At 36.6% G+C, this 15009-nt stretch overlaps 1 protein-coding gene across 1 annotated transcript; it reads right to left on the reverse strand.

The window, feature by feature from the left end:
- Window positions 1–12280: 12280 nt before the first annotated feature.
- Window positions 12281–13956, reverse strand: LOC122644027 (LOB domain-containing protein 41-like). The gene is made up of 3 exons (XM_043837657.1): window positions 13952–13956; window positions 12742–12945; window positions 12281–12666 (listed from the first exon to the last, which is right to left on the reverse strand). Exons 2-3 carry the CDS (start codon window positions 12929–12931, stop codon window positions 12281–12283), a joined length of 576 nt encoding a protein of 191 aa, XP_043693592.1. The 5' UTR covers window positions 12932–12945; window positions 13952–13956.
- Window positions 13957–15009: the final 1053 nt, after the last annotated feature.

The following is a 15009-nucleotide window of genomic DNA, read 5'->3' on the forward strand; positions in this document are numbered from 1 at the left end:
GAAAAGACCCATGCCCCTCTCATGCCTACATCCTCATTGATCCAACCGCCCACGTGCAAGTAAAAGGGCGGCGTGCCCATACCTTGCTCTACAAAATATTATTTTTAAGAATATTTTTTTATAATTGAATCGAATAATACAGTTTCTGAATGGATTTGAATAATTTACGGATACCATTTTTTTGAGTACAAATACCCCAAAATAGATACGAACACGAATCAAATACAGATTTCTGACCATCTATTTACATCCTTAATTCTCGTCAGAGATGAGATTGACTTCCAACAAACAATGAAGCATCACGAAACACGATAGGTGACAAAGGACCAAACACTTTCTACCACATGTCTACATGTGGCATCTATAATTTTTGAGAAAAAAATCCAAAAAAAATACAACAATAAATTGGAGAAGTACTGATTGTGTTCCACCAAGTCTGGAAATGGATGTTGAAGTGTCCGACATTCAAAAGCTGAAGTTTCGCCTCTACCATTATTGCCCATGGGGGATAAGCAACATAGAAAAAGTAGGCATATGCAAGTCTTTCCTGCGCAGGCTTGTGTCCAACAATCAGACCTTCTGAACTGTCCAAGACGATCAAAACATGGTTTTTCTTATTCTGTTAAGGACCGAGTTTTTCTTAAGCCAGGGTGAATGTTAGAATGTATTCATTCACCGCCGGGCTTTAGATGTGTGTGGGAGGGTATCAAGAGGGTATTTTGGACAACATACTAAAACCCTATAGGGGTTTCTGAACCCTAGGATGGTGTGGTGAAGGAAAACTTTCAACTTCTGTTTATATTTTTGCCCATTTTCTCCTTTATGAGCTTATGGCAATAAAGCTAAAGACATCTTATGAAAGTAGAACAGGCTTGGGTTTTTGGCCTAGCCCAATTACATATGATTTTGGGCTTTGCTTCCTCTGAAGGCCTTCCTATCTATTGCTTTGAAGAAGTAATCTCCCTATCTTAATGTATAACGATGGGCCTCCAGTTGGTCATCTAATTTGGTTACTAGTATATATACCATCTCATCACCTAGATTAGCCTCTGCTTGACAATTGAGGCATTTACATGGGCCTACCAAGATTTGGGCTTGTGGAGCTACAGCTCTGGGTTCGCCCGTTAGGGTTTTACCTAAGCTTTGGAGTAAGGTGAGAGTTTGCAAAAATGTTAATGTCCAAATGGTTTGTGTTATTGGTTATTTGGAAAGATTTTGGGCTGAGCTTCATCCTTTGGACCGACTATAACGACTGAACCTTCCTTGAGATGAACGCCCTCTTATGGCAGGAATATCCTCGAGCTCAGATAAACCCTTAGCCCCTTCAATATGAAATGCAATTCGTCATATTTTGCACTATTTAATTTTCATTGTATTTCTGCTCAAATGCTAGGTCACCATCGAGATAGAAGTTACCAAAGCAATTGATGAGTTGTTATTAAAGCAGATAGTCACCATTAAGAGTTCATACTAACTCAGCAATTGATGATTTGTTATTAATTCTAAGGGAGAGGATTCTCTGAACAAGCAACAAGCAACAAGCAATATAGAGGAATGCACCAATAAGGTGCAACAAAATGGTATTGTACATTAGAAGGCAGTAAGGTCATTTCATATGAGGTGGAGGAGAGAGATAGACACAAAAGTGCAAGTGCACCCTACCCTTGTAGCCATGGTTTTAATGCACGGTATCAGAACGAGTATCGATAATCTGCAAAACCAATATGATACTGATGTGATATCGATCTGGATCGGAAAAAATTACCCCTGAATCTCCTTAAAAATGAGTTTTCTGACCAATTTACCCTTTGTCCATACCATGCTACCGTTACAATATCAACACAGTATCAATATCGGTGACTAGCAAAACCGTTACATATCGCCTATACGATATCGATACTTAGAACCATGCTTGTGGCTCAAAGAACTTTTTTCCTAACTCTAATTATAGGATAAATTTTAAAAAATTATGAACAAATCACATGTCAAATTAGATGACCAATCTCAACCGCACCACTTACTATATATGGTGCTTTATCCTTATGTTTTAAAAACAGTCCTCACTAGTCAAACAATCCCAAATTCTTAACCAAGTTTGAAAGTCTTGTAATGATATGTGGAGAAGTTAGACTGGAATTTGAGACATAACTATGTAAATGCACGGACAACCCTTAAAATTTGACTAGTGACGTAGTTGCCATGTGGCAATTTGAGAGTTCCTTCAATAGGTGTGTAAGAACTCCCCTTAAAATAGGTGTGTAAGAGGCAAATCCCTGTCAAAATGACAAACAATTTTGAAAGCATTGTAATGACATGGGGAGATTAGAATGGAAGTTGAAACATAACTAGGTGAATGTAGACAACCTATTAACAAACATATGGATGAGAGTTCTCTCAATGTCTGTGTAAGAACTTCCAACCCAACCCCCCCCTCAAAAAAAACAAAAAATTTGTGTAAGAGGCAAATCCCCATCAAAATAACATAAATAATTAATTTCTTAATGCTTTGTTTCCAAGTAAAAAATGTGTTGCAAGTTAGATATTGTTTATGTGGCATTGAAAGGCATTTTGAACAAAGCTTTTGAGGAAATTTTTTTTTTCTTGCCCAATTTGTATGGAAATTTTAGTTAACTCAAAATCTCGAAAATAAATAGGCCCTACATAAAATTTTCCACCATATGTCTTTTTAATATAAGAAAAAATAATAAATTTAAAAACAAATTTTACAATGACAGTTTCATTTTAAATTATTATACATAGAAACATATGGAACTTGATTACTTTAATAAGAATTGGGAAGAGGGTTTGAATTGGGACCAGTACTAGGGCTTTTATTTATGAGGTCCAAATTAATTTGGTATGAATATGATAATTTAAAGTCCATGTAGAAATATATATATATATATATATATATTTTTTTTTGGTAAAAGAGAATTCATTCAAGAGGAGACCGTGAACAACAAGTTCATGAAGCAAAGAAACATTTTAATTTAGTTATGTATCTTTATTATATTGTCACAACAAATATTTTCAGATCATTTATTCAATTAAGACTTTTATATATTGACCACGAGGGCAATTATGCTTAGTATACAAGGTCATATAACTTGCTCTGAACATGATATTTTTTTTTTTGGTAACTGAACATGATAATTTTGAAGTCAATAGGAACGTGCCCATGGCAGTTTTAAACCATTTTTGTATCATTATTATTATGAGAATCAAATTCTCATATCTTGGTCATGGGTTTGAGTCTAAAAACAACATTTCTACAAAAGTAGGGATAAGGTTGCATACATTATGACCCTCTCCCGACCCCGCAGTGGCGGGAGTCTCATGCATTGGGTACGCTCATTTATGATCCCATATCATAATTTCTTTAAAAATATCATTCAGTCAAGACACAGGCTGTACCCAAACACGTATGAGTGGACAAATATATATAATTAGCAGTCAATGCTGACTAAGTTTATCGTCATGCACTTAGGTTACGTACTTCAAATGAGACCGTATCCCATTTTGGAATTCCAAAGTATTATAAGCAAGCAAGAGGCATGCTTCAAAAATAGATGGATCGATTGATACACTACGTACCCAGATGCTCTTGAGGAATATCCATTTCTATATTGATCATGTAATTTGGTTTGCTCTCCACTTATCTAATCTCATCTTGGAATTCCATAATTTTATTATGAGAGAGGGTTAGGTATGCCGTCAGCTTTTGAAAAGTTAGCGGAATACATCAAACTAATGGGTCTTTTCCAAAAGCAGAGGAGAAAAGATGACACACCCAATCATTTTTTTTTTACTAGGAATTCTCTAGTATTTGAAGGCAAGAGGCATGCTACGAGATGTTGCTATCATTTTTACTCCCTCTCTCTCTCTCTCAAAGATGACACACCCAATCATTTTTTTTTTACTAGGAATTCTCTAGTATTTGAAGGCAAGAGGCATGCTACGAGATGTTGCAATCATTTTTACTCTCTCTCTCTCTCTCTCTCTCTCTCTCTAGGTTTATTGGTATACGGTTGATACGCATTAATACCAATACTAACTAGTATAGATCGATTATTATAGTGTAGATGTGAGTTATTATTGATAGACCTATTTTAGCATGTGCTTACTTGTGTAAGGCAATGTTATAAGCCCAACAATCTTTATTATTGTAAGAGGTATTCAGTGGGTGCTGAATACTGGGAGTGAGTGCCCCCTGATAGTGGGTGTTATCCTTGTATTGGTATTTTTAATGCTCTTTCAATTCTATGCTTAGTAAACCTGGGTTTAACTACTCCCCGTTGTAGGTGCAGCGAAAGTTAAGTATTGAGCAAATACGAAGCCCCCAATGGCATTGCTCCGTGGACGTATGTAGGCAACTTGCTTAATCACGTATAATTTATGTTGTGAGTGTAGATTTTTGCATTATATTTGTATCAACATTTGAAGTGTGTGGGCAGTAGGATGAGTGTACACACTTGGTAGAGCCTTTGACAGTCAGACTGGGGTGTGTACGACTGTATAACATCAGTTAGACTCCAACAGAAAAATTGAAAGAAATTCAATCACTGATTCACCCCCTCTCAATGACAGTCATCAAACAACAATATTAATTAAACAATGTCGAATATGGTTCTGATACCGTGAATTGAACCGAATACGATTCTGATACCATGAATTGAATCCCTACTCTCTTCCATTGAAATATCTCCATTTTCTCTTCATATGGCATCAGATTTTTTCTAGTTTATTAATATGATAATTTTAAAATTGTTCAAGAAATTAACACGCGAGGAATATCTAGACGTTAAGATTGCGACGTTGTAGTCAGTAGGCAAAAATCATGAATAAATTTGTTCATTTCAACTTTGACTAAAGCAGTAAGACTGAGCCCAACTTAATGTATTTGCACATCAATAAGCACGGTGAATAGATAAATTGAAAGAAATTCAATCACTGATTCACCCCCTCTCAATGACAGTCATCAAACAATAATATTAATTAAACAATGTCGAATACGGTTCTGATACCGTGAATTGAATCCCTACTCTCTTCCATTGAAATATCTCCATTTTCTCTTCATATGGCATCAGATTTTTTCTAGTTTATTAATATGATAATTTTAAAATTGTTCAAGAAATTAACACGCGAGGAATATCTAGACGTTAAGATTGCGACGTTGTAGTCAGTAGGCAAAAATCATGAATAAATTTGTTCATTTCAACTTTGACTAAAGTAGTAAGACTGAGCCCAACTTAATGTATTTGCACATCAATAAGCACGGTGAATAGATAAATTTTGGACAAGATTGAATAGTCTTGAAAAAGGTTAATATTTGGCAAATTGTATGTTTTGAGTTTGACTTTGAAATTTGACTAATTATCAGTCTAATGGTCCCAATCTGAGCCCCCCAACCCAAACCCCACATCTATTAAAGAGCTAGATTTTCACATAAGCCCTCAATTTGTTCAGGGATATTTAAGAAAAAAAAATCGAGTTTTAGCCAAAAAAAAATTGAAGGGAGAAATAGTCCAAAAGGTTCTATTTTTATTCAATGGCTAGATTAGCCATATCAGCCCTGGCCCAGTAAAGTTCAATTGGAAAGAACAAATGGATCGGTCTTGCGCTCAAAGCTTCAAACCACATGGTTCCATCCATATATTGCGAGTTTTTTTATTCATTCTCATAACCTTGATGTCTTGATTCTTTGGTGGAAATGATGCCAAATAAATTGAGAAGTGAGAATTTATTTTATAATGAATTAATTAGCAATTGAAATAATGGCAATTATGTATTGAATCTCTCTATCTCTATCCCTATCTCTTTAAAGCAATATGGGTTATTGTGAATCAACTTCCAAGAGGGAACAATCCCTTAGGCCTTCTAATAGTTGGTTTTTTTTTTTTTTTTGGGTAAAGGCCTTCTAATAATTGTTGCGCTCACCTAATCACGTCAAAACACACTTATGTTATACTCAATAACAAAAGGAATAGATCTCACAAAAAAGTCAAAACAATATTAACAAAAGAGAGAGAGAGAGAGAGAATCATATATTTGTAGTATTAAGGAAATCTTCTATTTATAGAGAATAGGTATCCCTTGGAAACACATGGCTAAGAGGGTTCAAATGATGCATCTCTTGGAAAGAGAACACACATAAAAATTAGCCATTATCGTCTAACAAATTTTGAACAATGCGCAACAAAACATCATCGACATGAATGTTAATTTTTAATCGATGTCATTAAAACTTCCTTGCATATCAGCCAAAATTTAAAATGAAAAAGAGTTCTCTGAACAAGCAAGGTACTCTAAACCCTCTCACATTTATATTCATTTTTTTTTTTCACTTAAAAAAATAATATAATAACACATGTGAGGAGGTGCACGTAGTGTACACCTTAGACTATCTCAAATTTGTTTTATAAGATCATAGTTCTCTCTTCTCATAAAAAAGAAAAAAAAAAAAAAAAACTCTCAGACAGCTGTTCCTTTATAATGAAAAGCTATAATTGTTTTTTCTTGATTCTGTATTTGGTGGATATTATTTTGTACCATAGTTAGCCCCTTCTTTCTTCTAACCTTCTCAATAAAATCTTTAAAAACTAAATTTTTTTTGGATTAATTTAAAAAATAAATTCAAAGACCACATTTTTTGTGGCGTCTCTCTCTCTCTCTCTCTCTCACTCTCAGACCATAAACTGATGGAAATTTTTAAAGAATGGGGTCCAAAGTCTTGTCACCGCCTTTAATTGTGATTAAAAAGTGGTAATCCCGTATTCGTCGGGTAACTGTCTGCATCAAATCCTCTATCACCCATAACAGCTAGGCTTAAATGTCGCAATGCGTGCGGAAGAATAACTTCACAGCACGTTGGATCGTTTTTATCCGATGATTTAACTATGCTAAATCTCAGCCGTTAAACATGTTTTATCTCATACCTGAGACCGTGACAGCAGGTCACTGAAGTTACTATCTTCTCCACCTCATCCTTCTGTGAAACCGTTCTGTTTTCACCCGAAACTAGGGGTGTCAATACCCAATCCGAGCCGATGAAACCGGCCCGAACTAGCCCGAACGAGCCCGGACCACACTGGATCGAACTCTTAATGGTTCGGTTTGATTTGTGGATCCAGAAAGGCAAACGGTTTGGTTTGGTTTGGACTAGTTCGATGGTGCACCGGTAGCCCAAACCGTTAGGCCCGGACCCAAACCGAACCGACCTAACTCGATAAATGAGTAAATCAATAAATGCCTAATGCCCCATTGCCCCCTAAATGTGTTGTGATAGTTTCTCACTTTATCTCATATCCTTTGTCAGTGATTACCCAACCAATTGTATCCATAGGCCATAGGACATAGGATACGAAGATGCATTGTATTTGAAATATTTTATCTACTTAAAAGAGAAAGAGAAGAAAAATTAGCACTAACCGGACCTTACTAGTTATATAAAACCGGTACCAAACCGAATCCAAACCGATATCAACCCGTTATCATAAATCGAAACCGACACGAAACCAAACCGCACCGAAACCGAATATTTCTTAATGTTTTGGTTTCGGTTTCTATAAAAGTCACACCGAAATCGAAAAACCCGAACCAAAATCGACCCGAACCGGCCTGTTGACACCCCTACCCGAAACTATCAAAATGCCATCCTCTCACACCCAATCTCTCTACGGAAGCGTTCTTTTTCAATCGAACCATTTTTTTTTTTTTTTTAAAAATCTCTTCATGATAGGAAGAATTAGGGAAAACCTATTCTAGCAAAACTCCACCATCCCTTTAGTTTGCCCCATTTAACAAATTCTCCAGAACATTAATTGAAAAACTTGTAAATCGTTCTTGATAATCAGAGTCCAAATCTCTAAACATAAATACGGGACCAAAGCTTTAGATAAGGGAAGAAGGAAAAACACGAAGATAGCAGGATGATCTACTAATTGTAGCAAAGATAAAATAAATCTAAATTGTATATCTGAACATTTACATGAGAAAAATTCTCTCTGCCTCAAAAACCCATTCCTCCTCTGCCTACCTAGATATCTAAGTACAAAACCCTCCAAATCCTCGTCTTTCCCGGTTTCACCTTCACCTTTCCCTCTCCGGAATATACCACCTTGAATGAGTTCAATCTTGGTGTTAAGTTTCCGTATCCGTTCATCATTGTTCTCGTCCTCGCACCAACTGCAATCTTGGAGTCTCTCTTACCTTCACTTCTACCTTTTCTTCTTCTGACTCATGGAAAGCACAGACCAAAGCGGTGGTGCCCTCTCTCTCGGCTGAGACAAGAAGAGTTGCTGCTCGGCTCAAATTTCCGATGGAAAAAGCACAGGCCACTTAATCTAAAAACTTTTGACCAAAAAAAATATTATCTAGAAATTGAACCCACTTCATAGAAACTGTCACAGCCAGTAATAGGTGACCAGATGTACATTCATTGAACGGTTGAGATTAATGTTGTAGTTAATCAACGATTAATATTTACATACGTGGAAATAAGTTTGCAGAACGTACGTCCTGCTACCACCTACCCTAAAAGCTATCTCAATAAGCATTTAATATATGAAAACGTAATAAGACAATAATAGTAAAAAAAAAAAAAAAACTGTAGAATAAGATTAGGGTAAAGGTTTTGTACACGTCCGTGTAAACCGTATACGAAACTTTTCCCCCCTTTACTTTTTTTTTAATTTATGAAAACCCCCCCTCCTCTTTCTTCTCCATTTCCTTCCACCATTCTTCTCGGTCACCGGCTCCCATCGCCCTCCAGCTCCCTCTTCCCTCCCCTCCCTCTCTCTCTCTCTTCCACATACGGCTCCTACCCTCCTACCCCCTCATCTTCCACAACCCTCCATGCCAGGATTAGATGTACGGAGCTCTGTTAACATTGCACAGAATGTAGAGGGTTCATGTTTTGCACTCGACAAGCTCAATTGTCAATTTGAGAATCAAACAAGTGAAGCAACTAGATTTGGACACCTAGATCATGTTTCCAAAGTTAGTTTGTCAAATGATATTGGCATTCAAGCAAAGAAGGATGATGCAAATATTTCTGAAAAGAATCAAACTGAGAGATTTGAGTATGAATTTGGCAAGCTTCTTCTATCCTTGCATAAACTGCATGAAAATTCATCTAGCACTGGTGGAGGAGCTTCATCCGTCCAAAAGATGAAATTAAAGGATGTTTCTGAATATGTGATCAGTGCGGCACAAGACCCAGAATTTGCCCAGAAACTTCATGCTGTCTTTCTGGAGAGCGGTGCATCTCCTCCAGTAGATTTATTTTCTGATCTAACTCCCCAGTTCTTGAAAGGACATACCTTGCTTGGTCAAAGCCAGTCTGTGGATTTGAATAAGATTGATAATGGGGAAGAATTTTGTCATGATAAGTTTTGCTTCAACATGGACCCAGTAACTCAAGATAGACAACAAACTTCAACAGGGGAGATGACAGGAAAAAAGAAACAGAATGCATCTGATTCAGCTAATTTTAAAGATGAGAAACCAATTTTGAATTCAATCACAGATAAACCAGGTTTTACTTTTGCCGGCTCAGATCTTCATAATGTTGTTGGCAAAACCACTATCAGCCATGGTGTTTATTCACCTCCCATGGCTTGAGGTGAGGGGTTTATGTTGGTTAATGATGAAAGTAATGACATGGCCCAGGATGGTTCCACAGTTGTAGGCTTGCTTTTGTTCTTGTTTCATCTCTGGTTAGAACTGCATGTGAAGAAAAAATTCAGAAGTTTCCAGCACCATGTGCAGTTGGCTCTTATCCAAAGCAACTTGAAAATGTTTTTTCTGGGGGTGAGATGAGTTATCAAGGAAATGCAGGAGTCGGAAATAATGTGGAAACTGGACGAATCAATTCTTTGGAAGAGCGTCAATTAAGTGCCAAAGAATTAAATGAATCAACCAATGACAACCCACTTTTTATCAGTGGTTTTCAGAGAGAGAAAATTAATCCAATGCTTGATGAAGTAGCAGAGATTCCATGGGAGGATCTTCAAATTGGTGAACGAATTGGTCTTGGTTAGTAAGAAGCAGTAATTTACTGGCATGGAGGGTTGTGGAAGATGAGGGGACGGGAGGGTAGGAGCCGTATGTGGAAGAGAGAGAGAGAGGGAGGGAAGGGAAGAGGGAGCTGGAGCTGGAGGAGGAGGGGGATGGGAGCCGGTGACGGAGAAGAATGGTAGAAGGAAACGAAGAGAAAAGAGGAGGGGGGTTTTCATAAAAAAAAAAAGTAAAGCGGGGGGGAGTTTCGTACACGGTTTACACGACCGTGTACAAAACCTTTCCCCATAAGATTATGAATAACATTTTCATATCAAAAGAATAGGACCCACGAATCCATTAGGGGGATTAAGTGTGTGGAGCCAACGTTGCTTTTAGATTTCTCAGTACAAGGCATGTAATTTCAAGATCCCTTCTTGAATTTGACTTGGTCTCTCTCTTCACTCTTGACATAAAAAAATGGATTATCTTTTAATCATAAACGATTAATTAATTCATTCTGTAATAAGGCAATGGGGTCAAGTTTTTAGGACAACTCATCATGTTTCAAGTGAAAGGCAGACCTAAGTTCGATTAACCAGTTGAAAGTTTCACCTTTTTTTTGTTTTTGTTTTTTAATGATCCTAATTAATTCATCTGTTTAGTGTTAGGTGTTAACCTTAGCTACGCATCTGATAGATCACAAGGACTGTCCAACAAAGTGACTGGACTTGGTAACCCATAACAAGATAACATCAAAGTAGGACAGAAATAAGAGTTTCACCAATTACCTGAGTGAACTGACTCAAACGGTGGTTTTTTTTTTTTTTTTTTTGGGTAAACACTCAAACGGTGGTTAATAGGACCTTGATCTTCTATGGCACGCTGCCCGAAGCAGCCTGCACGATGCAAATTGTGTCGTGCATGCAATGACCACCTTATCCCTGCTCGGGCAAGGCACTAGGCAGGGGGTAAGGCAATCATTGTGCGTACAACACAGTCTGCGCCACGCAGACTACTCCGGGCAGCACGCCATGGAAGATCTCGATTGTGGTTAATAACCCATATAGAACACTCATGGTACGATTGGATTGGACTAATCGGACAGAAATAAGAGTTTCCTAGGGAAAAAGATCCTCTCCAATTCCAATTACTCATTCAATGGCAGGCGGACTTTGACACACATCCCCAAGTGTTGGGATGTGTGTCTAAGTCCTTTTAGTTGTTGGATGGGTGATTGAAAAGGACTTGGACACCCAAGTAATTGGAGAGGATCTAGATCCGTTTTGTGGGTGTTTTTTTTTGTTTTTGTTTTTAGAGAGGCAATAAACTAACCGACAACAACGATATAGGTTGCAAAATAGAGTATCACACAGGAGGGGCAATGTTGAATATTTTGACCTTTGATGTGTGTCTATCAAACCTAATTTAATGAAATAAAAATAATTAATAATTTTATTATGTGCTTAATTATTATAATTGTTATTTTGTGCAATTACCCAATCATAACGTTATTTGTTCTCAAGACAAACTTGAACATTTGTTTTAGGTTTGTCATACTATATACTTTTCCAATGGGGATTGGTTTGAAAATATAAATATGGGCACTACACTGTGGCGAACAATGATCCATAGAAATTCCTAAATGGTTCACTATCAATTGTGTTTGATAACAGGAATTTTCGATAGTCGTTATTCTTTGTATCTGAAGGGCGCTTACTATTGCATTTGTATTTTGTGCATGGTTGATGTTTACTAGACAGGATTGACTACATTCTAGCCGTTCGACGTACACGATATGAATGATAATCCGTTTAGGAAGAACATCCAAGTGAGAGAGTTGTTAAACTTTAACTGGTCAAAATCCGAGATCAGGTAATTGTTTTGTAAAGAATTTGTAAAATATGTTAAATTATTTATATTAAATTAATATTATTTAAAATGATTTTCAAATGTTTTTGGGTCTAGGTTTTGGTCTTGGCACTCTCATATTGGTGTCCAATGGAGTTAATTTCATGATAGTGATTTCAACCATGTTTCCGAAGTCCATTGTGGATATTAATAAAGGCCAAAAGGTAGCAGCGCTCGAGCACTGCCATTCTAAAATAGTACTAGCAGTGCAACATTTAATATCAGCCATTGATCTACATCAAGGCTAATCCTAATCGTTGATTACTTTACAAGCCTTGAGAGAGAGAAACAAAGAAAGAAGTGAAGAGTTTCTCTCCGACCGATCCAAATCTAACCTAAGTAATTTTTCCCAATCTTTACTCTTCACGAGGCACTACAAATTCCGGCGACGTTGCAGGTAGTGCAAGACCAAAAGGAAATTGAAGAGAGAGTGCAGACTTGAGGGCGAGAGAGAAAGGAGAAGAAGACGAAGGGAGGGAAGAGAACGCTTGAACCGGTTCCGGGTCTTGACCTTGTGAAGCTCTTGAGAAGCCGCAGATTTCTCATCCTTGGAGACATGCCGTATATCGGAAGCTTTCAAGGGAGGGCATGGGTTTACCGTAGGTTCAGAGGAGATTTGAACCACCGAAGCACCTTTCAGAACAGCTTCAACGGCGGATTGACAAAGTTGCCAGCTTCCAGACCATAGCAACCCAACTGAACCATAGATTGGATTCACTATTCTCCCACAAGCTTTGTAGAGAAGTGACCTGAATATCGCTGCAATTAATCAATGGCAAAACAGTTTAGCAAATCAAAATCGAAATCAGAGAAAAACAGAGAGGGGGTAGTTACCAGGATGGAGATGTTCAGGTCCGGCATTAATGAGATTCATGAGCCCAACACGGCCATAGAACTTGGCAAGGAAGACAGTGGCATGTGCTTGGGATTCTGGGTTTTTGATCCATTGCAAGCAAGGTCTGATGCTGTAGTTCTCGCTGCAACCTTTGCGGAGAACTCGACATCCATTACAACTCATCCTCATCTTTGTTGCTTCTGCTTTTGCAACTATTGCTAGAACTTATCTTTGCTGACTTCGATCGATTGAGAAATGGAGAAGAAAGAAAGAGATTTGAATGAGAAAGGAGAAGAAGACGAAGAGAGTTCATTCTGCTTTGACCTGCACACATTTGCGAGAGAAAGAAAAAGTTTCACCGTAACAGCCGGTTATAGGTTAATGGTAGAAAAACAATGGACGGCTTAGGTTAATCTATATTCATCAAAGGTTAAGATTAATATATGAATAGCAGTGCTCGCAATGCTCAAGCGCTGCTACCACTCACCCATTAATAAAAGTATGCTGAAAGTTTATACCACTGATGATTTTCTGGTTATGCTTTTTGTAGTATCGTTCTTTAGTATAATTAAGGATAATTTAAAGATTACCATTTAGGATCACACCCATTTGGCATGACCCAATTAGCCTCCCAAAAAAAAAAATAATAATAATAATACTCGATGAGTTTCACATGATTCAAACAAAAACACCGAATCAATAACAACTCGAACTGACCAGATTTCATCTTTTATTTATTGACTCTCCGAAATTAAAAACTAATTTTTTACCTATGATTAAGACTTGCATCAATTTATTACCGATAAGAAAAACATCTGAGTCAGTTTATTCCCTATTGGAGGCTGAATTGGGAAAAAAATTTCACAGTATTCAGCTTACCTCCTTTAATGGTCAAAGCCATTCATCTTTCCAAGAGATGCTGTGGGCAACTCAGATTAATATCTGAATTTCTACCCCCAAAAAAAAAAAATTTAATGTCTAAATGGAATTGAGGCATCAAATGCATGACGACTTTAAGAGTGTCTCTTATAGGGAGCTTTGACAGGTAAACACATTCGAAAATAACATTCAGGTTTTTTTAGTATTTCATTTTCATTAAAATATGACCAAAAAATTTTTTCATTAAAATATTTTCTTTAAAAAAAGATCTGAAAAATATTTTCTTTGTTTCAAATTATTATATAATTTTGTATTGATTTTCAATAAAACCTGATAGAAAAGCATAAACTAGAAGAATCCGTTGATGTGTGAATTATATCACTTGAGTTATTTCCGTAGTTATTGTGTAAAATATATATAGAGAATACAAATGGAGAAAATCTCTCCAAGATAAAATCTCAAAAACAATCTTCCTATAATGGGGAAGGGAGATATGAAGGAAAGAATAAATTAGAGGGAGGATTAGTGGGAGAGAATCCGTGGAGGATATACAAGGGAAGATTTTCTTGGTGGGGTTGGTGAGATGAGCTGGGCGTGCTGGATGTGCGCCAATAAAACCTGAAAAAAAATTTATAACAAAATAATTGTAACGTTCAAATATAAAAAAATAAATATTATATATATATCATTTAGAATTGAGTCTTATCCCCTAGATCTAACCTTGCCCCATAAGTTGAAATATGACTCCTTTCTCTTTCTGTTTGTTTTTTATTTTTTTGTTTTTGTTTTTCTATCGTTGTTTGTTGTTGGAGCTAAAAGAGGATATGTATGATTACTTATGAAACTACAAAACACAAATCTTGTGTTCAAATCACCTTTTATTTTTTTTTACCTTTCAAGTTAGTTATTTTTCATCTTAAGATGCTTTTTCCTGTCTTGTGAATAAGGATGTAAACGAATCAGATACGGATATTTTCTGCTCAAATACAGCTATCCCTAAAAGGATATGGATGTGAATAAAAACCCTCTATATCATTAGCTGGATATCTATTTAGATCGAATAATTTTTTTTCTAGATTATTTGAATAAAAATTCTAATACACCTAAACAAATATGGATGCGAATCAAATTTAACTTTTGGTACCTATTTACATCCCTGATTGTGAATGATGGGAACATAGAATAGCATGACCACAGAAAGGCATAGGAATCAAACCGAGCTGTTATCCCCTAAGTAGCTTCCAAGGAAGAATACGTACAAAATGTTGTGCAACAATAAAAAATAATGTTCATTTTTAAGTTAAAATAAAAGGATCGGAGAAAGTTGAAAACTTGGTCAAAAATATAATGTCCATTTGATATGCATGAGAGGAATTAAGTTTTGTCTC

Source organism: Telopea speciosissima, chromosome 1 (genome assembly GCF_018873765.1).
Source record: "Telopea speciosissima isolate NSW1024214 ecotype Mountain lineage chromosome 1, Tspe_v1, whole genome shotgun sequence".
NCBI classification, from domain to species: Eukaryota; Viridiplantae; Streptophyta; class Magnoliopsida; order Proteales; family Proteaceae; genus Telopea; species Telopea speciosissima.